A 24,826-nucleotide genomic window follows, 5' to 3' on the forward strand; every position below is an offset into this window, starting at 1 on the left:
GAAGACTGCAACAAAGAGTACACATGCTTGCTCTGTATAAAAAAAAAAGAGAGCAGTTTTTTCGGAATCCTACCCCAGTCCGTCGATCATGAGCTTCTCCTCTTCCTTGCCCATACGCACTGACAGCAGAGACCTGATCTGACCCAGTGAGGCCAGCAGGTTTATGGCATCCTGCACGGATGCAGCACTGATGGTGTAAGACTTCTTCATTGCTCGGAGCAGTTCCCCAATGCCGTCATACTGCCTCCTGAGCAGGCTGAACATCACTCGGACCAGTTCAGGATCCTGGATGTGGGCCTCCTGTGCCCAGCTGCTTATAGTCTGGGAGATGAGTTCCTTCAGGTTAGCTGAGGAGGTAAAAGAAGAAGAACATCATGTACTGAATATTTGACTTTTATTGCGCTTTGCGAGTTGATTTTTACCCCAAAGGTCAAGGAAATGGCTTCTGTTCCAAGCAATGTCATTGCAATACATCTTTTTTTGCATCTTTTTAAAATATAGACGGTCCTGGTAAGGAACCACATTTCCAAATCCAAGACATTCAGTTCACAAGAGACAAAGATGAGTAAATGACATGAATGAATGAATTTGCAGTGATTCATTCTGTGCTTTGATTGACGTGACATTAATATACGTACAAGACACTTGATTAAACACAAGCACTTCAATATAAGCTGAAAATCATGTTTTTTTTAAAGTATGTAAGTCCAATATGTCATTGAGACATTCCAAATGACACCTCTGTTCCACTTTTGACACTGTTCAATCATTCAGTGCAGATGGGAGTCTGGCATTAATAATTTATAAGCGAGTGTCTTACAAAGGATGTCCATTAGTCTTCTTTTATAGCAAGCAGAACATTCAAATTGCTCTTGGCAAAAGGGACTCAAGCTGAAGCTGTCAAAGTAGCAGCGTCCTTCTTTCCTTGAGTTCATCCATCATTATTCTAATTCACAGCTCCCACACAATTTGACTGACTCACTGGGGGCAGCCTGTTCTTTCTCTGTGGGTTCCTCCTCTGTCTTCTGGGGCGGACCCTTGATCTTATACAGCAAGGCCAGGAGACGACCTTTAATCGAAGTGTCCTGCTCTTCCTCATCCTCCTCCACGGGGATTCCTGCAAAGGAGAGACTATATTTACATACATGTACCCTATGTGGAGCATAAACGCTAAGTTAAGGTAAAGTGGACGCCAGAACCGTCTGTGTCAATGGACTCACCACAGTGCAGTTGCAGTTCTTCATGGAAGACATTAAGTTCTTCCTGGAGCTCCTCAGGGCAGGGGCAGTCATCACCAGCGGTGAAGTTCAACAGGATGTTGATCTGCAGGAAACCGAGAAAAAAAGTTGTATTATTCATTCATTTATTCATTTTCTACTGCTTTTTCCTCACAAGGGTCGCGGGGGTGCTGGAGCCTATCCCAGCTGTCTTTGGGCGAGAGGCGGGGTACACCCTGGACTGGTGGCCAGCCAATCACAGGGCACATATAGACAAACAACCATTCACACTCACATTCATACCTATGGACAATTTGGAGTGGCCAATTAACCTAGCATGTTTTTGGAATGGAGCTGCACGGTGGGTCGAGTGGTTAGCGCGCATACATCACTGCTAGGAAACCAGGGTTCAATTCCACCCTCAGTATCAACCTCGGCATCTCTGTGTGGAGTTTGCATGTTCTCCCGGTGCATGCATGGGTTTTCTCCGGGTACTCCGGTTTCCTCCCACATTCCAAAAACATGCTAGGTTAATTGGCCACTCCAAATTGTCCATAGGTATGAATGTGAGTGTGAATGGTTGTTTGTCTATATGTGCCCTGTGATTGGCTGGCCACCAGTCCAGGGTGTACCCCGCCTCTCGCCTGAAGACAGCTGGGATAGGCTCCAGCACCCCCGCGACCCTCGTGAGGAAAAAGCGGTAGAAAATGAATGAATGAATGTTTTTGGAATGTGGGAGGAAACCGGAGTACCCGGAGAAAACCCACACATTCACGGGGAGAACATGCAAACTCCACACAGAGATGGCCGAGGGTGGAATTGAACCTTGGTCTCCTAGCTGTGAGGTCTGCGCATTAACCACTTGACCGCCGTGCAGCCTGGAGTTGTGTTCAAGAAAAGTACTATAACACATGGCGTGAACAAGAAAGTTACTGCTGTATTTTAGCAGGCTTGACTTGCTGTTTACCAACTTGTATTTCAGGTATCACAGTGTCAGCTCGAGCTAATTGGCATGTGTTGGAACATCACAGAAAGTGCAGACACTACAGAACATGGTGAGAACAATGATTTTGTTTTCTTTCCGGAGAGAGATGCTTGTCAAACTGTGTCATTGACTACAAATCCATGAGCCGAATAAACACTGAATGTCATTCAGGTAACAGAAGAAGCCAGTTTGATAGAAAATTAACAAGCATGTATTTTTAATAATGTTTAACTCTTGTCAAGGCTTGTACAATTGTACATTGACACGGAAGGGCTATTTTACACATAAGCCGCCATTACACAGAAGAATATTTGCACTTCAGGGCTATTCACTATTTATGAGCTACTTATTTAACTGCATTGGCTTCTTCAGTTCCCTTAATGCTGCCTTTAACAACCGTTTGGCTCGATAAATGTGGGGCAACGGCTGTAATCCTGCAATTAGCTCTCACATTCGTTCAATATTGGGCTCTAGAAAGGCAAAACCAAATCTTGCAAATAAACAAAGTCATGTGAGACAATTAAGTTTGTTAAACTACCCTTTACTTCTGAATGGCAGCACAGAGTAGTGTAAACATTCTGCTAAATACGGATCATTATTTTGGTGATCAACACACAACATGGTGGCGCTGTTATTAAATCCCAAAGCTTGACCTCCATATGTTAGACTTGAAATTTCTCACACAGCTCGATGCGCTCTACAAAACACCCACTGGAACTTTAGTGTGTTTGGTTGAATGACGTCTGAAAAATCAGACTAAAGTTCATTGAACGACATCAAGCAAAATGGGACCCATAAGTCACTAGCTACATGATTAATGATTATACAACGTTTACGATATCGATCTTCACATGTATGGTAGAATGACCGACCAGGCATTTTGAGCACAAACTATAGGGGCCGCAAATACACATTTCTGTAGCTGCACTAAAGTTGTCTTTTGTCGCTTTTCTGTATGAACGAATAGAGGAACAAAGTCAAATTTTTCGACTTCTGAGGTTATAGAGAACAGGTGGAACGAAAACGTATTTTATTACATCACACCAGACAGTCGAGGACGTCACCAACGGATACAATCCATCTGAACACTTCCCATGTGTTCCTTTAATTAGTCATTCTGGTCTGCACTGTGAATTTCTAACCTTTGGGGGACAAATAGCATTTTTTCTTATGCAAATTTCCAGGCTCTCACTCAACTGACTCACTCACTGGAGTCCAACATATTCTCTAGGAATACAAATGAAGTTCAGGAAGTTTGGTGGATTTAAATGTGTCTGCTATCTCCCATTTATGTTTCTGTAAAGGAGCTGCTTCAACTCTTGTGTTGTACCTGCTCCTGAGGCGGTGAGCGGAACTCTTTGGTCTTCTTGGCGGTGACAGCGGCGGACATGTTGAGCGCCTGCATGAGCTCGTTGTAGCGGAACTTCTGGTTGTATTGCAGCTTGGAGACAAAGTTGTCCGAGAAGGACACGATGGTCTCGATGCGGTGCTTCAGCTCGCAGTCGCAGAAGTAATGCAGCAGCTTGCACATCTGGAAAAGAAGAGAAAGGTATTTAAGGACTAGAACAGCTAATATCGGCTACCTGTGATACCTGTAGCACAGTTTGAGAATAATGGACAAGATCTTTTAGATCACTATGGACAGCGTCTTGATAGAATACAAACAGTCTTTGAAACTATCTATAGCAGGGGTCTCAAACTCTATTTACTTGGGGGCCACTGGAGCTAGGGTCTGGGTGAGACTGGGCCGCATCAGGTTTTCCAAAAAAACAAAAAAAAATGCATTTATTAAAAACAAAAATTTTTTAAAAAACTTTGCTTTGGTTCCGATTTTCTACAAGAAAAGCTCTGATAAAACATTCCACTGTTCTCAAATATCTTACTTTTTATTTTTCTACATAAAATAAGATGAAAAATAAATAAACAAATCAAGAATAAAGAAAATCAATCAATCAGTAATAAATAAATATAATAATAATAAAACGGCAAATAATAAAAACTTAATAAACCACATATAGTTGGTGGGTAGACAAATTATTTTTTTCAGTTTAAAATGAACAAAGCATTATTAGAGCCCTGTAGACATGACAAAACACGACTATAGTCACATTTATACTCTTTTTATTTACAACATATTGCGCAACTGCAGGGTCTTGAGACACATGCTAACTCGCAAAACGGTAGCCTTCAAGTTATTTCCTTTAAACTTAAATATCCAAAAACTTACCACTTCCACACGGATAGGGAGGATAACTATTAACAGTTATTTAACCTTTAACATGAACATTAATCAAACGTAATAATTTTTTCTGGGTACATGATACCATACAGCATCCATATCAAACTTGTGCGGGCCGCACTAACATTAAACTTTCATATCAAGGTGGGGGCCTCAAACTAGTGTCCTGCGGGCCACATTTGGCCCACGGGCCGCGTGTTTGAGACCCCTGCTCTAAACCCTGATAAGCTTTCAGAACTCTACAATTATGTTTAGACATTACACAATATTTTAGATACATTTTCAAAAGTTTTAAGTTTGCACAAAAAAAATATTATAAAAATATTAATTATAATTATTTATATAAATATTAAAAATAATTTATATTATAAAAATATCATAACATATATAATATATATATACATAACAAAAAATATATATTGTGACGTCGATGATGTCATGACTATAAAATATTAAGCCCTATTAAGTTAAAAGCCACATTTGGCCCGCATGTTTGAGACCCCTGATCTATAGACTGTGGGTTATATTGCCTCACCTGCCGCTTGACAGACTCGGGCAAAGACTTCTCCAGAAGACCCCTGACCACCGGCTTGCTCTCCTTCGTCTCTTCTTCTCCTGCCTCCACAACCTTCTCCTCATTCTTGCTCAAATCTTCATCTCCAGCGATGGCCACCTCAGCCCCTTGCGCCTCCTCAGCCTCCCCGAAAACATTGGGATCAATGAGGAGAAGAATCAGTCTCACCTCCTCGCCGTTTAGCACCCCCATGATCAAGAGTGTTCCTATCAGCTTGAGGATGGGGACAAACTGGTACTCCACGCTCCCTCCCACTGGGTCTCTTATATGGATGCCGCCGCCCTGCACGGCCTCAGCAAGCATGCTGATGGCCTTCTCCTTTAGAATGCCCAGGGGTATCTGGGGGCTGTGAAGATACTGCTGACGCTTGGTGCCGATGATACAAGCGGGAGAGAAGTTAACCCGAGGCTTCAGGGATGTGCTCAGCCCTACGCCAGGTAGGGAGTGCTTCTTGGAATCATCAGGAAAGAGCCTGATGGAGCGCGTCTCGTCTGTCACGGGAATGATGAACTCATTGTTCATCATTAGGCGAGCCTCCTTTGCCGTTTCCAGATGAATGCTGAAAGCGGGAATCCCAATCAGTGCCTGGCAGTGCTCCACAATAAGCTCGTCTACTAACAAACCTGATAAGGACGTTGTAGAAGCCTTCACGTAGCATGCCAGAGAGGTACTGATTGTCGATGGTGTACAGGAGCTGCGATTGGTCCAAGTGGCTGCAGAGGGCGTGGGCCACGCGAGTGTTGCCAAGGGCACACAGGGCACAGTATAGCTTTAGAGTGTGGTAGTGGAACTTCCTTAAATCTTCGTGCTCCGACAACTCCAGGATGTCCAAACACCTGAAAGAAGCAGAATGAGAGGAGAGAAGAAATCAGGTGCACAAATATGATAAATATGATTATATACAATTCACTGATTGACTGGTGATCGATTCAAGATAATATTGCTCAAGCCTTCCCATGTAATAAGCGGTATCGAAACAGGTTATCTTGTTTGGATGCCATTTTTCTTAACACTCTTCATCAGTTCTTAACTGGGGAGTCAGGACTCAAAAACTATTTATTTTTCAACTCATTTCATTCATTTTCTATCGCTTTCTCCTCACGAGGGTCGCGGGGGGTGCTGGAGCCTATCCCAGCTGTCTTCGGGCGAGAGGCGGGGTACACCCTGGACTGGTGGCCAGCCAATCACAGGGCACATATAGACAAACAACCATTCACACTCACATTCATACCTATGGACAATTTGGAGTGGCCAATTAACCTAGCATGTTTTTGGAATGTGGGAGGAAACCGGAGTACCCGGAGAAAACCCACGCATGCACGGGGAGAACATGCAAACTCCACACAGAGATGGCCGAGGGTGGAATTGAACCCTGGTCTCCTAGCTGTGAGGTCTGCGCGCTGACCACTCGACCACTCCACCGTGCTGCCTCAACTCATTTCATTCAGTTATTTAAGTATGCACTTTGCACATGTAAGCATGTATAGTTTAAAGAAAAGACTTAAAAGAAAGAAAATAAAATGTGCTGACACATTCAGTGAAATACATTACAAAATTTCTGTAGTACATTATTGTGGTATAATTAAGTAGTACATTATTGTGTATTTAGTTTTTTTCTTTTTCGTAATGACTTAAATCAAAAAACCACCAATGTCCACGTCATTCATTCATTTTCTCCTAGGTGTGCTGGAGCCTATCCCAGCTGTCTTCGGGTGAGAGGCGGGGTACACCCTGGACTGGTGGCCAGCCAATCACAGGGCACATATAGACAAACAACCATTCACACTCACATTCATACCTATGGACAATTAGGAGTGGCCAAAAAAACGGGGAGAACATGCAAACTCCACACAGAGATGCCCGTGGGTGGAATCGAACTCAGGTCTCCTAGCTGTGTAGCCTGCACGCCAACCACTCGGTCGCCATGCAGCCCATGGCCATGTCATACAATAGCATACTTTGCTACACATGAGTCCGTAAGGACCAGGTAAGAGTCTCTGGTGGAAACAGGTAGCTGAATTAATCATTGCAGCGCCTCTGCAACCATGGCCAATGAACTGCTTCGCTGGCAAGCAATGCATGATGGGAAGCCGTTTTTTAAACATTTGTTTTATTCTAAACTCGTATTAGTACTTGTCTTGTATATTTCTTACCTACCTTTTTGAGTGTTCTGTGATGATTTTAGCGTTCTTTCTAAGGTGACCCCGTGAGTTCCCTATAGCTTGTGATTGGCTTCTGCCAATGAAAGAGCTCCCGTTTCCTCACTGACTCGCGGCCAGTATAATATTTAAATGATTAGGTGTCAAAAGATTAGAACATGTCCATATATAAGGTTTAAAGTTGAAGAAAAAGGTAGCTGCTTACACACTGGCAGCCATTTTCTTCTTCCACACAGAGACACAATCCCTGAAAACTTCCAAGAATGGCAAAATTGTGTATGTTTTCCTGTGTGGTGTTTTCCACACCTGTTTTCCTCAGGTATATGAACAGCCATCATCTGCAGTGGCTCCAGGCATTGCACCACCCAGCCGTGTCTCTCGCTGACCCGCGCCGTCTCCACACTGAGGAAGGTGTTGGGCACTCGGCTCCACAGCACTGACACGATGGTCTGCACGTCCAGCCGTGGCGGGCATTGAGGCACCGGGTTCCTGTGCTCACTCTTAAATATAGCAGAGGAGAGCGGCATGGCGTCCTGGGAGCAGAGAAAGAAGGTTGTGCTTTGTTGTTGGAATATTTCACTTCAATAATCGCTTTTTCATGTGAGATATCAATATATATCATCTTGCTTTTTCTTTGGTGTCCCCACAGAAGAGCTAAAACACATCTCTGTTCGGGCTGCTCAGTACAACACAAAAGACCAACAACACACATTCGCCATGATCACATCATCACTTGTATGAAAGTTAAGAATATTAAAAAGCACGGCGAATGACGTCTTCAAATATCCATCAAATGTTAAATAAATGGTATGATGGTGACAGTTTTACTCTGGAACAGATGAATCAATTTGCATTGTTTTCTATGGCACCAACCAAACAAATTGGAGGTGGGCCTGACACACGGAATTCCGGAACGGAATGTTTTCGATCAAAGAGGTTTCACAATAGCCACGTATCCATGGACCCAAATATTCCAATTGCATTCGGTTTATTTGCTCAAACGGAAATGTGTATACACTTCATTCCGAAGAAAAGTGCCAATCCGAATGAATATATAATCGGATTCACAGGGGTGGAATATTCCGTTCCCCAATCCGATTGAGGTATCTTGTACCCGCTCAAACGGAAAGTTGCCAGGGTGCGTTCTTCTTCGTTCTTCGTCTGTTGATTATTGGCGGTTGAAAAGCAGCTTTCGTGTGCATTAGCGCCATTCTGTGGAACAGAATCTAAACCCTTCTATATTTTATTCACAAGTCCACTTTCATTAAAAAAGAAAATATATATCTATATAAAACATGTCCCGAGTTTAATTATAACATTTTAGCAAGATTGAGTTGAAATTTAGCCGTTCTTTCAGCGCAGTTTTAAAAATGGAGGCGAGCAATCGGCACTGGACTGCTGCGGAAAGTTTGTTTTTTATCCAAATTAATTTCAAGACCGGATGAACAAAAAACTGGCAATACGGAGTTATTTCAACAAGTGAAAGAAAAACTTGGGGAAGTCAAAGGTCATTCGGAAAAATTCCATTCGGAAAAAGAAAAACTAATGTAAACGTGGCTGATGGTACCGAAAGTATTGCATGTGAGATACAAACCTTTATCTTCACAAATTCAAACTGAAAGAGGTTTGCACTGGTGGGCCGTACAAACACAGCAGGGAACAGCTTGGTATTTGGCTCCACCTGGAAAGAAGAAAAAAATGCCTTTCAACTGCAGATCAGCCATTCAACTCTCGTGGCCTGGTACCTAACAGCACACAGAAAACATCCATTTTTTGAACAAAAGGGCTTAAGAAAGCCACAGTATACGTATGATGGAACGTTTCCTTGAATGAACTGCAGCACTCATGCAGCCTCAGATGAGGAAGCCGTATTCACTTTGGTGAGATACTGGCGACAAGATAACACTCCCAATGCATCAGGACAATATCTAGGCAGAATAAAAAGCTGAATGAGGTTAGGAGAGACCTACTGAGCAGACCTGTTCTATTGAAAGTACATTGGGATTCAGCTGCAGAAAGGTTCTGCAAGGAGGAATTTATTGCAGTTTAAATGTGTTTATTTTAAGCTAAGACAAAGTGTGTGAATGTGTTTGTTAAATACGAATGGGTCTAAGGACCATCAAGAACTCATTGCCACCAGACCGCCGTAACTCTACCACCCTTCCCATCTTCAAATCCAAACTCAAAACTCATCTGTTCAAACTTGCCTATTTCTCTTTAACTGCTTCACATGGTCCCCCCTCCCCCTATTTATTGTATATTCTTATTTATTGTATGTTGTCTTTTATCTTGTATTTTATATTGGCATTTTTTTATCTTCTGTACAGCGATGTATTAATATTATTATTATTAAGATTTTACAGAGCATCACTCAAGCATTTTGAAGAAATGGCAGTGCCATTTTTGTATAAATGTACGTTATTGCAGCACAGTAGGGATGTCACGAGACAACCAGCTCACGAGGCAAAACGATACACGAAAGTCATCTTTCGCTCTGTAAAGTTATGGAATTGGTGTTTATAACATGTATCACATCATGTTCATTCATTCATTCATTCATTTTCTACCGCTTTTCCTCACGAGGGTCGCAGGGGTGCTGGAGCCTATCCCAGCTGTCTTGGGGCGAGAGGCGGGGTACACCCTGGACTGGTCGCCAGCCAATCACAGGGCACAAATAGACAAACAACCATTCACACTCACATTCATACCTATGGACAATTTGGAGTGGCCAATTAACCTAGCATGTTTTTGGAATGTGGGAGGAAACCGGAGTACCCGGAGAAAACCCACGCATGCACGGGGAGAACATGCAAACTCCACACAGAGATGGCCGAGGGTGGAATTGAACCCAGGTATCCTAGCTGTGAGGTCTGCGTGCTAACCGCCTGACCGCCGTGCAGCCTGCTACTCATTTTTGTAAAATTTATTTTCATAGTTTATCCAAAACTCAAAAGCCGGTTTGCCACCTCGGCTGGGCCCCTGTTACTGCATCCTGGGCTTAAAGTAGGGGGGGTCTGTGAGGTCTGTGCGCTAACCACTCGACCACCGTGCCGCCACTATCACATCATGTGTCACAGGAAATTCCTACTTTCCTCAAGTAGCATTTCCACTGTATTAAAGAGCAACATTATCCAAAGTATCAAACACATTCCGTGAACACACCACTCAATAAAACTCACCATGGCCTGTACAAATAAGTAACATGCCTATTTACGACTTCCGCTGATGTGCTCCAGTCTCGCTTACCTGATACGTGGTGGACATCTCCTTGCCGTTGGCGGTAAAGCTGACAAGGCCGGTGGCCAAGTCAATCAGGCAGCCGATCTCCACGTCAGATGTAGGGCGGCTGGATGAAGACGGGCTGACCGCGTCCGCTCCGCACACCATATAGCAGTTACTTCTCTGGACACTGAGGTCAATAATAAGCATATGATCTTGGATTATAAAGCTCTTTTTAATTCACATCTAGAATATTCTGGATCCAATGGACCATAACGTTGCAATGATTAGGAAACAGAATTAGAGACCGCTGGAGTGAGTCGGTTATCCAGGGTTGCCATGGCAATGACATAACTATTATGAACCATCCAAATGATTTCCAAGCTGTTATGTCAGGGTCCAATTACTCCACATCCAGCAATTGCTTTAGTAGTCATGATAAAGAACGATTAGGTCTATAATAGATAAGTATTTTTATGGCAATGGGAATAGAATTACCCAAACACTTTCCTAATTCTTGCAATACTATCACATCCCCATTGATGAACAGCACTATACGATACTACAACTTTTTTACCAGGAGAAACAGATATGGTAGGACATTGTAAAAAAACTGCATCTCAAGTTTGTAATATAGGTAAAAAAAAGTGTATTCTGAGTATATATGTATGTTTTCCCCCATTGTTATTTTTTTCCAAAATATTTTTACTTTTTTCTGAAACAATCTTCATAGTTTTTCTATTTCTAATATCATGATTTTATTCCCATAATATTACACCTTTTGCCCCAACGTAATTTTCCAAAAATGACAACTCTATTCACTATTTTTCTCTTAATATTTTGACTTTGTTGTGATATTACAGCTTTTTGTCCATTGCATGTATTTGTATTTTTGGTATAATTTTATGTAATTTGATTCTCATAATTATGACATTAATCCCACAGTTTATATTCTCATAAACACCAAATTTTTCTGCAACCTAATTTTCCAAAAACAACATTTTTTCCCCTCACATTATTACTTACAAAAAAAAAAAGTTTTTCTTTAATATTTCAACTTGATACTACTAAAATGATTTTTTCTCATAACATTATGATGATATTCTGGTAAAAATACAGCATATTTTTAGTTTTTGTTTTGTTAAATTATATTTTTAGAATGTGTCAAAGGCCAATAAAGAAACAGCTGAGCCGCAAATGGCTTCTGGGCCGCACTTTGGACACCTCCACCTTAGTGTATACATTAAAACTATATATGTTTAAATCCCAGTACTTACCTCTCATGGACTCGCCCCCTCTCATCTCCAAGGGTGACGGTGACTGTTCTGGTTTTGTTGAGACTGAAGTTCTTGCAATAGTAATGGTAGTCCGGCGAGACCCAGCCCACCCACACGGACGCAGGGTCCTGCCCGGCAAACACTCTGACAGAGTGGTAGTACTGTTGAGAACACATAGTACAGATTAGAACAGAGAAGTCTTTGTATGAGTATTTTTATACAGCTGATACGGATTGATTTACAGCTGTAATGCGTCCAAAATCCACAGCTCCATCTTCTTTTGGAGGATGGCTGCAGAGAGCAAATTAATTATGTGGGACGACTGAGCAAAGCAACACAAATGAAGAGTAAGTGATCACATCTATTAATCTGACAGTGTCACAAGAAAAATGATTGCTTCAACTGCAGTAGCAGTACAGGAAAAAAAAAATGTCTGACCTGAGTTGAAATGATTCCTCAAGCAACATGTCTGCAGAGTATAACTCCACGGGCATGCTCAGTCGACAGTAGATCATGTCAGTGTTGCTGTTCTGGGTGCCGAACGTCTTGTGGGTGACTTTGAGGCACGGAGGGCTGTCTACTGTCCCGTCGATCCTTGTCACCTAGTTTAGGATTCAGGATAGTTTGAATTAGGAACTCAAACCTTAATGCAGAGATTCAAAAAAGACAAGCTTGAATGATGTGGAAGACCTAAAACCCATTTGGCTAATAGGTGAGCCAACAGAGTTGAATCTCATGTCCATCAGACAAAACTGTTACTGGGGTCAAAACTGTTCAACTTGTACATCAATGATATCTCCAAAATTACCAAAGACTTAAAGCTAGTATTATTTGCGGATGATACCACTGCTTTTTGTTCTGGGGGGAGTACAGACAAAATCATTAGAAAGGTCAGAGAAGAAATAGTCACACTAAAAAGATGGTTTAATGATAATAGATTGTCCTTGAACCTAAGTAAAACTAAAATCATTCTGTTTGGTAAAAGCAGAAAGGACACGCACCAGCAAATACAAATAGACGTTGTAGACATTGAAAAGGTGAACGAAAATACATTTCTGGGCATCACAATAAATGAAAATATGAGATGGAAACCTCATATTAAAAATATACAACATAAGGTGGCCAGAAATATTTCAGTATTGAACAAAGCAAAAAATTTGTTCTCAATCAGAAATCACTCCACACTCTTTATTGCTCTCTGGTTCTACCATATCTTACTTATTGTGTGGAAATATTATAACTAATAATTATAACTATAATAATAACTCGCTAAATGTACTGAAAAAAAGGTCAGTAAGGATAATTCATAATGGCGCCTACAGAGAACATACTAACTCCTTATTTCTAAAATCACAAATACTTCAACTTGCTGATATAGTTCATCTTCAAACAGCTAAAATAATGCATAAGGCTAAAAACAACCAATTACCTAAAAATGTCATCCAATACTTCTCTACAAGAGAGGAGAAATATGATCTCAGGGAAGAACTACATTTGAAACACTTATATGCTAGGACTACGTTAAAAAGCCATAGCATTTCAGTATGTGGAATCAAACTATGGAATGGATTGAGTAAGGACCTCAAACAATGCACAACGATGAGCCAATTCAAGAAACAATACAAGCAGTTGATGTTTGCTAAATACAAGGATGAAGAGTCTTGAACCAGTCATGATGTGCTATATATATCACTATATTGACACTTACTATGGTACACATTATGTCATTGTATGGTCATATCACCTTGTACTTTGGTACGGGATAAAAAATTACAAAATTTAAAAATTCAATACAAATTGTATTATGGAAAGCAGGAAGTGAACAAATGTAACAGTTACTGATTGTAAAAGTACCAAATGGAGGGGTAGGATTTAATAAGCTTTGCTTCTTCCTACTCCTTTTGGACATGTACTATGAACTGATTATGGGATGCACTCAATTGTAATCTGATCCATGTTCAAATGAAATAAAACCATTACCATTACCAAAAGAATGGCTAAAATGGCCATACACACTAAAAGAAGAATGGCAGATACAAATAGACAACTCCCTAAAGAGCCATCAGACAGCAAATACGTACATGTGTATATACTGTATAATATTACCTCAATGTTCCTGTGATCCTGGGGTACGTTCACAAATGTTGGCAGGCGTTTGCTGAACCACATGGTGATCTCTCGTTTCATGTTGACAGCAAAGGGCTCGAAGCCTTCCTGAAGACCACACATGGTGTAGTACTTGAACGTGCTGGCGTCTTTCCCGAGGTTCATTCGTCCAATCTGAGACATGCCCAGGCTACACACGGGGATAAAACCTGGGAGGGGGAAAGTAGGGTTAGTTTACCAGTGAGTATTACACACAAGTAAGTATGTAGTACTCACCGTCTTCGGTCTCAAAATCAGTGAAGCAAAGCTCAGAGCCTTTGTTGGTTATCAAGAGCTCGCCGTTCAGGGTGAAAATGATCGATTTGTCCTCTAAGTTGATCATGCATCCCACTACGTCTCCTTTTTTCCAAGGATGTCCAAAGTAGCGGCTTCCTGCGTGTATGCGTCGTCCCTTGAAAGAAAAAAAAAATGTAATGGGAGTTTGGATTAAAGGGTAAGCCTTTATTAATGGAGCATCAAGTCATTGGGATGACAGCTGTTTTTGTGTCAAAGGTCAAGGTTGTGTGCAATGGCGGTTGTGGCTTGAATAACGCCCTGGCAGTGCACAAATACTTCAGTACAACAACTACTGAAATGTGCTTATTTCACAAGCTCAAGCTCCCCATTTGACTTAAATCCACATTTGCACAATTCAAACTCTCATTCAAGGAGAGAAATGAACAGTCTTACTTCATCGAATACATCCCATAATGTGAGGTACATAACATGATGCTATAGCTCCATACCTTTCTCTTTGGCACATTTCTCCTCTTCTTTCTAAATTGTCCATCTTTTTTTTTTTTTATTGTAATCATGTCTTTTTAATATCATAAATATAACTTTTTAATCTCACAATTCAAACTTTTTAATCTCATAATTCTGAGTTTTCTATCGCATTATTATGACTTTTTAATCTAAACATTAAATGTATGCCATATTTGTGCCTTTTTAAATGTAATAATTAGAGTTTTTGTCTCATAATTCTGAATTTCATATGTGATATTCATTTCGGACTTTTGACTGTCTCACAATTTTGACTTTCTATCTCATAATCATGTCTTTTTAATATCACAAATATAACTTTTTAATCTCACAATTCAAACTTTTTAATCTCACAATTCTGAGTTTTCTATCGCATTAGTATGACTTTTTAATCAAAAGATTAAATGTATGTCATATTTGTGCCTTTTAAATGTAATAATTAGAGTTTTTGTCTCATAATTCTGAATTTCATATGTGATATTCATTTCGGACTTTTGACTGTCTCACAATTTTGACTTTCTATCTCATAATCATGTCTTTTTAATATCATAAATATAACTTTTTAATCTCACAATTCAAACTTTTTAATCTCACAATTCTGAGTTTTCTATCGCATTATTATGACTTTTTAATCTAAAGATTAAATGGATGTCATATTTGTGCCTTTTTAAATGTAATAATTAGAGTTTTTGTCTCATAATTCTGAATTTCATATGTGATATTCTTTTCGGACTTTGTCTCACAATTTTGACTTTCTATCTCATAATCATGTCTTTTTAATATCATAAATATAACTTTTTAATCATGTTGCCTTTTTAATCTCATTATTGACTTTTTATTTTATAATTCCTTTTTTTTAAATTAATTTTTTTCTCTAAATTGTCTATCTAATGGCTTTGACTTTTGCATGTTTGGTTGACACAAATTAACAGTACTATTATCATCAGCTCCTACTGTCATCCAAGTAAACCAACTAATATCGACTAACAATTTTATTTCACATTTTCGATGTGAAATAGCGTGTTTGAGGCTCTTGGTCTGCAATATAATTAATATGATATGATACAAATGTATTTTATTTTGAAAAAATTACTGCTGTAAGTTTTTACCTATAATTAACCTGGAGGCAAAACTTGCTTGGTTTCATCCACACCACATGGTGGACGTTTGATGACGTTTGGGGGTGCGAGTATCACGCCTGTAGACTTGGTTAGTAAATTGATTTTTTTTTTCTTTCCGCCTCTGCGGCGCCCCCTGGAGAATGCGGCCTTGGGGCAATTGCTTATACCTAGAACCGCCACCGGTTGTGTCTGAATACGTGGTTTACCCTGTATCCATCAAAGATGAAGGCCTGGTCGTCTGTTCCCAGCTCCACATCAGGTCTGCAGCCAGGCCTCGCCCAGCCAACCCTCATATCGCCTCCACTCAGAGCCTCAAACTCAAAGTACCACTTTCCTGTTTTCACTGCGTATGTTTGCTCCACGCGGAAGAATCGGAGAGTCTCAATGCTCTGATCATCCGCCACATGGACAACTAGGAGAAATTATGAAAAAATTAAAAGAAACCTCCACTTTTCAGACTCACTGCATGCCAATATTGCTAACTAAATGAGTATCCCACAACAGGCACAATAACAATATTAATCAGCAGCATCATCATAATCATAAACACAAAACAGAGTACTGTAATGGCTGTACTCCAGATAAAACTCATCTGTGAACCGCCAATTTCACTTCCTGTATACACGTCCAGAAGACATGATTAAAAGTCTTATTTATGTCTTCAATGACTCATTTTCTGATTATATCTACTATATTGAGTAATAGGAGTATAAATGTGAATATTGGGGTATTGTACCATTTATAGGGCTCTTAAAAACATATGTAGACGGTCATAAACAGGGTTTCTATGCTCCAACTACAAAACTATATGATTTATAAATAAGGATTCCTATTTCATGGAAATTCATTATTGGGTTTTTAAGCAATACATGAGTACTGATTACTGTATATATTTTTATTTTGTGTGTTTTGCCTTTTCGATCACTGATAACACACTTGGGCACATCGCTGCTTAATGTATTACTCTTTACTTTCATTGAATATCTGCCCTCATAAATTGATTTTCTTGCCAGTTTTACCCCATTGCCCCATTTTGCCTTTAACATGACTGACGTTTATGATTTTAATAATATTTTTCTTTATTTTTCTCAGGCTACGACATCTCCCTTTCAGTCTGCTGGCGTTCCAGCCCCCTCTACTGCTTCGACAGGCATGTTTCAAAATGTCATGATTGTAGTTTTAAGATGGACAAAGCTTCACAAAAAGGACTTGAAATGAAGCAACAGGATCAGGAAGATTACAATCTCTTACCTTCTTGGTCTGGAGGGTCGATGTCATATCCGTAGCCAACCATTGTCCTGATGGCCTCTCTCAGACTGTCCCTGTTGGACTTCTTAGTGCGCTCATCCAGTAAAGCATATGGCACAAGGCGAGGATTACGTCTGCTCTTTAAATCCTGGCACAAATAAAAACAAAATAACTTGGACGTGTCATAGAGAAGAACATATGTCCTTAACTATTCTGGTCTGTTGGATGGGCGGACTACCTGCTGGATTCCATAGGTCCATCCTTGTTTAATTCGGTCTTTGGCCCACACATTGTGTGCGTTCTCTGCCAGTTTATCAACTAGAACCTCCTGACCTGTAGTCAGTTTGACGTCAGAAAGTTCCAGAGGTGCAGGCTTGTATGCATTGGTCATCATGTAGCTGCAGACAAAACATGATGATTAAAATACAGAAAAAACTAGATACTTCATCATGATCTATATTGACCTGGGCAGCTCTTACCGAGCAATATATAGCAGAGATAATATTCCATAAACCCTTATTACAAGTCAGTGTACTATTAAACAGGATTTTGAAGTTGCAAAAATAACATACTCTTTCGGAAGCTTGATTTTTTTCAGATCGTCCTCTGCATGAACATTGACCTGGGCGACATGGCAGCCGAGAGCCATTAGGGTCCTGGGAAGGAGAGTAGGTTGTTAAAAAAACTATTACAGATGCATTCACCTTCTATGTGCTTCTATGTGCTCTCATCTACAGGTCATGAGAATGCACAGCCGATGTGACGTTCAATGACCCATTAGGAGGTAACTGACTATTCTTGTAAGCACACTGGAAAAAAATGTCTATCATCCTAAGTAGGAAATAGAATGCCTGAAATAAATACAGAAGTTTTTATTACCTTTGCAAAAACAAAGGTGTCAGACAACAGACAGTATGCATGGCAGTCATGGCAGACCTCACAGCTAGAAGACCAGGGTTCAATTCCACCCTCTCCACCCATCTCTGTGTGGAGTTTGCATGTTCTCCCCCTGTGCATGCGTGGGTTTTCTCCGGGTACTCCGGTTTCTTCCCACATTCCAAAAACATGCTAGGTTAATTGGCAACTCCAAATTGTCCATAGGTATGAATGTGAGTGTGAATGGTTGTTTGTCTATATGTGCCCTGTGATTGGCTGGCGACCAGTCCAGGGTGTACCCCCCCTCTCGCCCGAACACAGCTAGGATAGGCTCCAGCACCCCCTGCGACCCTCGTGAGGAAAAAGAGGTAGAAAATGAATGAATGAATGAATGAATGAGAAAGGAGACCTTCTTGTCACTCCCCGGATGCCGCCCTCATGAATGGGGGTTAGCCCACACATGGTTTGTCGCACCCATGCTGGATAAACTCCTACGGTCAACCATTTGGTGGGACCTCCTGAGCTTTCATCAAAAAATGACCTCCTCCAACACTGTCCCTAACCCCAGGTTACAGATAGCCTCCTGCTGTGCCCACCATCCTTGAAGAGACAGCAGGATGTGCTCGGGTGCAAAAGTTGAAGCTCTACAAAAGGCCGTAATGTAATTCACACAATATGTAACCTATGTTATACCTATTTAACATTATATAACATAACATATACGTACCTATAATAAACATTTTCCCATGACACACACCCAAATGAGGTCACTTTATTGAGCCAAACCAAATGTAGGAGCGGCGCCACCACTTGGCTCCGATAAGTTTGAGAGCCAAGATTTCTTCAAGATCAATACTGCAATTCACTTTGGAGATACAAGTCATTACAAGCATTGCTCTTATCTACGCTGAAATCTGCTCCTTGCACAGCATTTGGTAGATAGGGGCCTTTATGAGACTATTTAGTAAAGATCCGTACTTCAGTGTTTCACTTGACATCTGCAGGTTGTAGTTTCTTTCCGTCTCAGGCAGCTTGGTAAAATCCACAAGGCATGGGTGTTGCCTCTTGTTGTCATCCCTAACCTGAAAAACAAGGCAGAAGAATGCTATATTAATGACTTAAGTTTAGGTACTGTTCCACAGCTCTGCTGTATTTGTCTACCATATGTTACAATGCACAGCAGGGTACCTTGCCGTAGGTCCAACCCAGTTCAATCTTGTTCATTCCCCACAGTTCATGGATGTTTTCTGCCAGCTTGTCCCGGATGTTGTCCATGTGTGGAGGAAGAACAATCTTCAGAGACAGAACAACAGGTGGGTCAGCAGGAAGATGGTTGTCTTTTTCTTTCTTTCTTTTTGTAGACTTTCACATATTTTAAGCATTTGTTAACTACATAGATATGCACTGGTTTGAAATCCTGTCTAAATGTACATCCGGTCTAATTTCAAAGGCTAAATTACCATATAAAATATATTTGTATCTTATATAAAAATTAGGGCTGTCAATCAAAAATGTTGATCGTTTTAATCGTATTAATCGCAGTCCACAGTTAACTCAGAATTAATCACATTTAATCACAGATAGAAATAAGTTTTTATCTATAATAAGTAGGGCTGGGTTAAACGATTATTTCTGTAATCCATTAATCTAGAAAATAGTTTTTCGATGCGTCGATTAATCCAATGATTCATTTTTAATACGATTTTATTCAATTAAACACATGTCTTCTTTCCAATATATTTTTATTAACAACTTAAAAACTGATGTGTATTGAACAATAAACAATAAAGTGCAGAATTGAATCCTTTCATAAAAAAAAAAATCAATAAATAAAACTGCAAATACAATCTGAACTAAGGATCGACCAATACATCAGCTGGCCGATATATCGGGCCGATATTTGCGTTTTTTCCTTGTATCAGTATCGGCTGATATGCACGTGGGTTCGCCGATGTATTTTTCCACCGCATGATTTAAAGTCAGGCATCCGCCGGGGCAGCTTTGTGTTGCAGAGGACCCCGCAACACACGCAGCGCGTCACGCTGAGGAGGAGCAGTCATCACATCGATGCTACATAAATTTAAACTACGACAGAAATGTTTTGCACATGGTTGAATATTTATTCCTTTTAAAGTTGATAATGCCGTTTAAATGTGTGTTTAAGAAAGCTGAATCCTACTGTGTTTAGTGTTTACATTTCAATAAATATTTGTTTAAACATAAGACCTGGAATATTTATCATATATTTATCATTTTTTCATGTAAATTGAGGGATCAAAAGCAGTATCGGCCACAAATATCGGCCCAAGCAAAATCGGCCATTGGCTAAGAATGATGGGAAAAAATCGGTATCGACATCGGCCCCAAAAAAACCATATCGGTCGATCCCTAATCTGAACCAACGTGTTATCAACATAAAATAAAAAGTTTAACGCGTCATGAGCGTGTTAAATTTGACAGCCCAAATGAAAATAGTAGTGACTAAGCATCTTGTTTAGTTACTACTGTGCATAATGTTATTTTTGTGGCTGTAAGCTGAATATAATGCAGCAAGCATCCATGGGATGAATTGCCTTAAAAGCATCAAAGTCCCCTGACCTGGCTGGTGTCAACAGGGGTGGGTATGAAGGAGGCCTGGGAGAGGAATTGGGTCATTCCCAACAGGTCTCGGACCCCTTCGTGATCCCTCTTGTACTCCTTCACAGGCTCCACGTACATCTTCTCCTTTGGCAGCAACGCCTCATAGCACGGAGAGTAACCCGCGGGGGGCAGGAACTTGAAATCTCCATGACGTCCGCCCAACAGGAAGCGCACTCTGATAAAGAGAGGGGTTACATAACACTGTCATGATATTGCGCAATAAATTTTAGGACTCCTTTCGCTGTGGCTTTTTGTCTCCTCTAAATGTTTGGGACCTGCTAATTTCAAGCTCAGCACAACTTAAGCAAACAGCGCTCAACGCATCCACTATTACGTAATCACGCCCCAACGGAGACACGCAGACTTTAACCGCTTTCTTTTTCAACTTTCCACTTTTACTTACTTGACACCGGCAGAGAAGCTGACAACAGGGAAGAAGAATCCATCAGTGTTGAAGTCCTCAAACATGCCCTGAACAGGCTGCCCGTTGATCCTGAAGGACATGCTGGGGGAGCCCAGATCCAGACAGCAGCTTACGACGTCATCTGAGGTCAGCAGGTGCTGGTTGATGGAGGCCACGGCTCTGGGGATGCGACCTGGACAACAAGAGGTAGGCACAGACAGATGAGGATAAATAGACAGTCACTGTGAATGTAGGCCGGACTGAAAGGTAACGAACAAGAAGGGAGGGCGAATTGCTCATGGGCAAAAGTGATGGGTCCCTTGAGACCTTTTGCGTGTGTGTGGAGGGGGGTGACAGTGGAGAGATTTAACATTGACCTTGGCAACAAAGAACAAGAAAAGGGTTCACAGGTTTTCCTTTAAAAGAAAAACAGAAGCACTTGGATCGTTATGGTCATTGCATAAACAGGCTTGAAATGATGGATAGGCAGATTCATTTAATAATATTTTAAAAAAGCATTATCATATTGACCATAATTTAAGAGGTTTCAAAATATAAGACAACTTAAAAAAAATGTAGATTTAAATGTAATAATTTCAGTTGTTGCTATTTCCCAACATCACTGTCAAATCCCATCCAATCAAATTGTAATTTGTTGTTTCTTTCAACTAGTTCCGCTATTCGAGAACCTCAAGACCCTCAAAAGTGCATATAATGGACACATCCATACAGCCTACCTGACCAGAGGTGAAGCCCGTCAAAGCTGTAAGAAAAGAGGTCATCCCCGACGCCGTTGCCACCCCATCCCTCTCCTCCGCCGGGATACGGGGCGTAGCCTTTTGTGTTAGCCCAGCCCACCCTCAGGTGAGTCGGCTCGCCGGTTACAAAGTGGTCCACTTGATCGATCACAAGCTCAAAGTACCACTTTTTATACTGGGCCGAGCCTTCAGCCACTCCTAAGAAGATGTTAGGCCTTATGCTGGGGGTGAAAAAAGATTGGAAGCAGATTAAAACTTATATTGTCATTTTGGTATCGTGACATTACATATTATTCAATATGTCAGTCAGTCTGACTCACAATGTCATATTACAACGAACACTCAAATCATCACACAGTAACTTAACACAACTTAACACCTGCAAAACATTCAAAAATGCACCAATACATGTTTAAAATGAAACATTTGAAAGTTTTCCCATAATGCATTTCATCTGAGCAAAGCATTTCATTGGAACAAGAAGCATAGAAAGTCGATGGATGGTGCTGCAATCCTGCCTATGTCCGACAGAGGGAGCAAGAGGAGGCCAGAGGGAGGCTGATGTCATTGCAGCGCCCCAATGAATACATTCTTTGTAAGTTGACACTATAAGTCAGACTGTTATATTGTTATTAATAATTCTAAGCTAGTTGTGAAGGCACTGGTTGGCTCCTGCCAAAGAAAGAGCTACCATTTCCTCACTGACTCGCTAACGGCACAGTATTTAAACAACTATTAGTACTTCTGAAGTAAAGGAGATGTCACAAGATTAGAAATTAGCTGTAGGGTTGAAAGTTTCGGATTATACACCAAAATTAACGGTACAATAATGCAAATGCAATTTCGTCCTACCTCTGAACGTCATTGACCAGTCGGGTCTGAAGAAGCAGATCTCTTCTGGGAAGCAGGTTGTCACAGATCAGATTCTGATTGGCTCTCACAGCCACGCCATTACAAACGCAGAGTGAACACAGTACATCCAGAATCTGGAATCAAAAGATTGCCCCTTTTACAAAGATAAAATATCTTTGTATTGGCTTTAGTTTTGCTGTTTTCACCCAGCAGAGCCAGAGATGGGGAATTAAAGACAGAGTTGGGGGATTTATGGACAAATTTCATGGTATGTTGCCTTGAAACCCGATAAACTTGGCATCCAAATATCATAATCAATAACATCTGACAGTGTGTACCTTGTGGTTGCGTCCATGTTTGTATAGCAGAGAGATGATAGATTTAATGTGTCCTCTCTGGATGATGTTCAAAGCCTCCGGACTTTCAATCAAGACACAGTGCAGAACTTCCAGGATGCCTAAAACAAAACAAGATTTGAACAAGAAATGAATATAGTACATAGAGGACAAGCAGCATAGAAAATGGATGAATATAAATGCAGCACCATCATCGAAGCTTAAAAGCGACAAAAGAGTAATAGTATACCTGATGATGACTCAAGTCTTTCCAGTTTGCTGACCAACCAATCCAAGTTCCCAGAAAACTGGGTGCAATTGTTCCTGTTCCCACGAATTAGTGCAGCTGAACAACACAAAAATGTAGAAAACATTCAGGAAAAAACGGAATATGTATATCACAACTTTAACACACAAACTGTACACACTGCAGCAAAAGAACCAGTGTTGTAATAGTACTGGGCAAATGTATTGAAAAAGTAACTATAGTTACCAGTTACTTTCCCAATAATGTAATTGAATTGGTTATGGTAATGGTTTTATTTCATTTGAACATGCATCAGATTACAATTGAGTGCGTCCCATAATCAGTTCCCAGTTCCACATGTCCAAAAAAAGTAGGAAGAAGCAAAGCTTATTAAATCCTACCCCTCCATCTGGTACTTTTACAATCAGTAACTGTTATATTTGTTCACTTCCTGCTTTCCATAATACAGTTTAGTTTTTTTTTTTTTTTAATAATGCACCTCTTACCGAAGTACGAGGTGATACGACCATACAATGACATAATGTGTACCATAGTAAGTGTCAATATAGTGATATATATAGCACATCATGACTGGTTCAAGACTCTTCATCCTTGTATTTAGCAAACATCAACTGCTTGTATTGTTTCTTGAATTGGCTCATCGTTGTGCATTGTTTGAGGTCCTTACTCAATCCATTCCATAGTTTGATTCCACATACTGAAATGCTATGGCTTTTTAACGTGGTCCTAGCATAGAAGTGTTTCAAATGTAGTTCTTCCCTGAGATCATATTTCTCCTCTCTTGTAGAGAAGTATTGGATGACATTTTTAGGTAATTGGTTGTTTTTAGCCTTATGCATTATTTTAGCTGTTTGAAGATGAACTATATCAGCAAGTTGAAGTATTTGTGATTTTAGAAATAAGGAGTTAGTATGTTCTCTGTAGGCGGCATTATGAATTATCCTTACTGACCTTTTTTTCAGTACATTTAGCGAGTTATTATTATAGTTATTAGCCCATATTCCCACACAATAAGTAAGATATGGTAGAACCAGAGAGCAATAAAGAGTGTGGAGTGATTTCCAATATGTCAAAGAATTTGGATTAAGCCTGCTAGTGTCCTTGTACTGTTTCGTGAAACTAAAACTTGTGTTGTGGAGATAATAAAAACAACATCAGGCTGTTGCCTACAGCCACAGCTGTCAATGTTGAGGTGTTTGATTGGAGGGTTTATGGGCATATACGGTGCACAATACAGAGATCCTATATAGAAGTTGCATAGCTAAATGACCAGAGTGTATCTTTCTGGACATTATGTGATGATACTGTATTAATTATAATTATTATGCTTGTGCATGAGCATACTCTACCAAAGCCCACCTCTTAGGATTGTGCATTTAGGTAGCAGTGGAGTCACGCAGGTCAAACAATCAAAACAAGCATGGCTTAGATTGTCTAGTATAAATCCGTCCTTTGAGTATGGTTGTTGAATACACTTGTATAGGTTTTAGGCTATTTGTAGACTGCAGGTGCAAGGTGTGGAGGTTATGTTGATGAGTGCAAGGACTGCTGGGGGGAGCCGTTGATGACAGCAAAACAAATTAGCCAAGACGGAGTCATCCAAAGTAGAACTTTTCAGGGTTACACAGTTAGCATTCATGACTCATTACAGACCCCGTGAGAGGCAGCTAATGTCAGCACCAGTGATGCCTGGCATTTTGTCAGGGACTAGAATTTCAACACAATTGCAACAGAAAGCTTCATAATAT

The 24,826-nt window shown here is 40.5% G+C and overlaps 1 protein-coding gene across 1 annotated transcript in view; it reads right to left on the minus strand.

The window, feature by feature from the left end:
- Positions 1–24,826, minus strand: part of ryr3 (ryanodine receptor 3) — a 124,680-nt gene that overhangs the window by 50,334 nt on the left and 49,520 nt on the right. The window contains exons 16-41 of the mRNA XM_058057853.2: positions 23,061–23,156; positions 22,814–22,932; positions 22,476–22,609; positions 21,603–21,844; positions 20,866–21,058; positions 20,421–20,637; positions 19,011–19,115; positions 18,801–18,904; positions 17,519–17,602; positions 17,185–17,344; positions 16,950–17,094; positions 15,905–16,110; positions 14,053–14,227; positions 13,777–13,985; positions 12,109–12,272; positions 11,913–11,961; positions 11,671–11,831; positions 10,421–10,583; positions 8,769–8,855; positions 7,481–7,707; positions 5,639–5,851; positions 4,977–5,574; positions 3,533–3,733; positions 1,221–1,323; positions 983–1,117; positions 74–347 (exon numbers count right to left, since the gene is read on the minus strand). Coding sequence (XP_057913836.2) covers positions 74–347; positions 983–1,117; positions 1,221–1,323; positions 3,533–3,733; positions 4,977–5,574; positions 5,639–5,851; positions 7,481–7,707; positions 8,769–8,855; positions 10,421–10,583; positions 11,671–11,831; positions 11,913–11,961; positions 12,109–12,272; positions 13,777–13,985; positions 14,053–14,227; positions 15,905–16,110; positions 16,950–17,094; positions 17,185–17,344; positions 17,519–17,602; positions 18,801–18,904; positions 19,011–19,115; positions 20,421–20,637; positions 20,866–21,058; positions 21,603–21,844; positions 22,476–22,609; positions 22,814–22,932; positions 23,061–23,156 — 4,564 coding nt within the window. The remainder of the gene's footprint in view (positions 1–73; positions 348–982; positions 1,118–1,220; positions 1,324–3,532; positions 3,734–4,976; positions 5,575–5,638; positions 5,852–7,480; positions 7,708–8,768; positions 8,856–10,420; positions 10,584–11,670; positions 11,832–11,912; positions 11,962–12,108; positions 12,273–13,776; positions 13,986–14,052; positions 14,228–15,904; positions 16,111–16,949; positions 17,095–17,184; positions 17,345–17,518; positions 17,603–18,800; positions 18,905–19,010; positions 19,116–20,420; positions 20,638–20,865; positions 21,059–21,602; positions 21,845–22,475; positions 22,610–22,813; positions 22,933–23,060; positions 23,157–24,826) is intronic.

Source organism: Doryrhamphus excisus, linkage group LG19 (genome assembly GCF_037039965.1).
Source record: "Doryrhamphus excisus strain RoL-2023G ecotype Guam linkage group LG19, RoL_Dexc_Guam_v1.1, whole genome shotgun sequence".
Lineage (NCBI taxonomy): Eukaryota > Metazoa > Chordata > Actinopteri > Syngnathiformes > Syngnathidae > Doryrhamphus > Doryrhamphus excisus.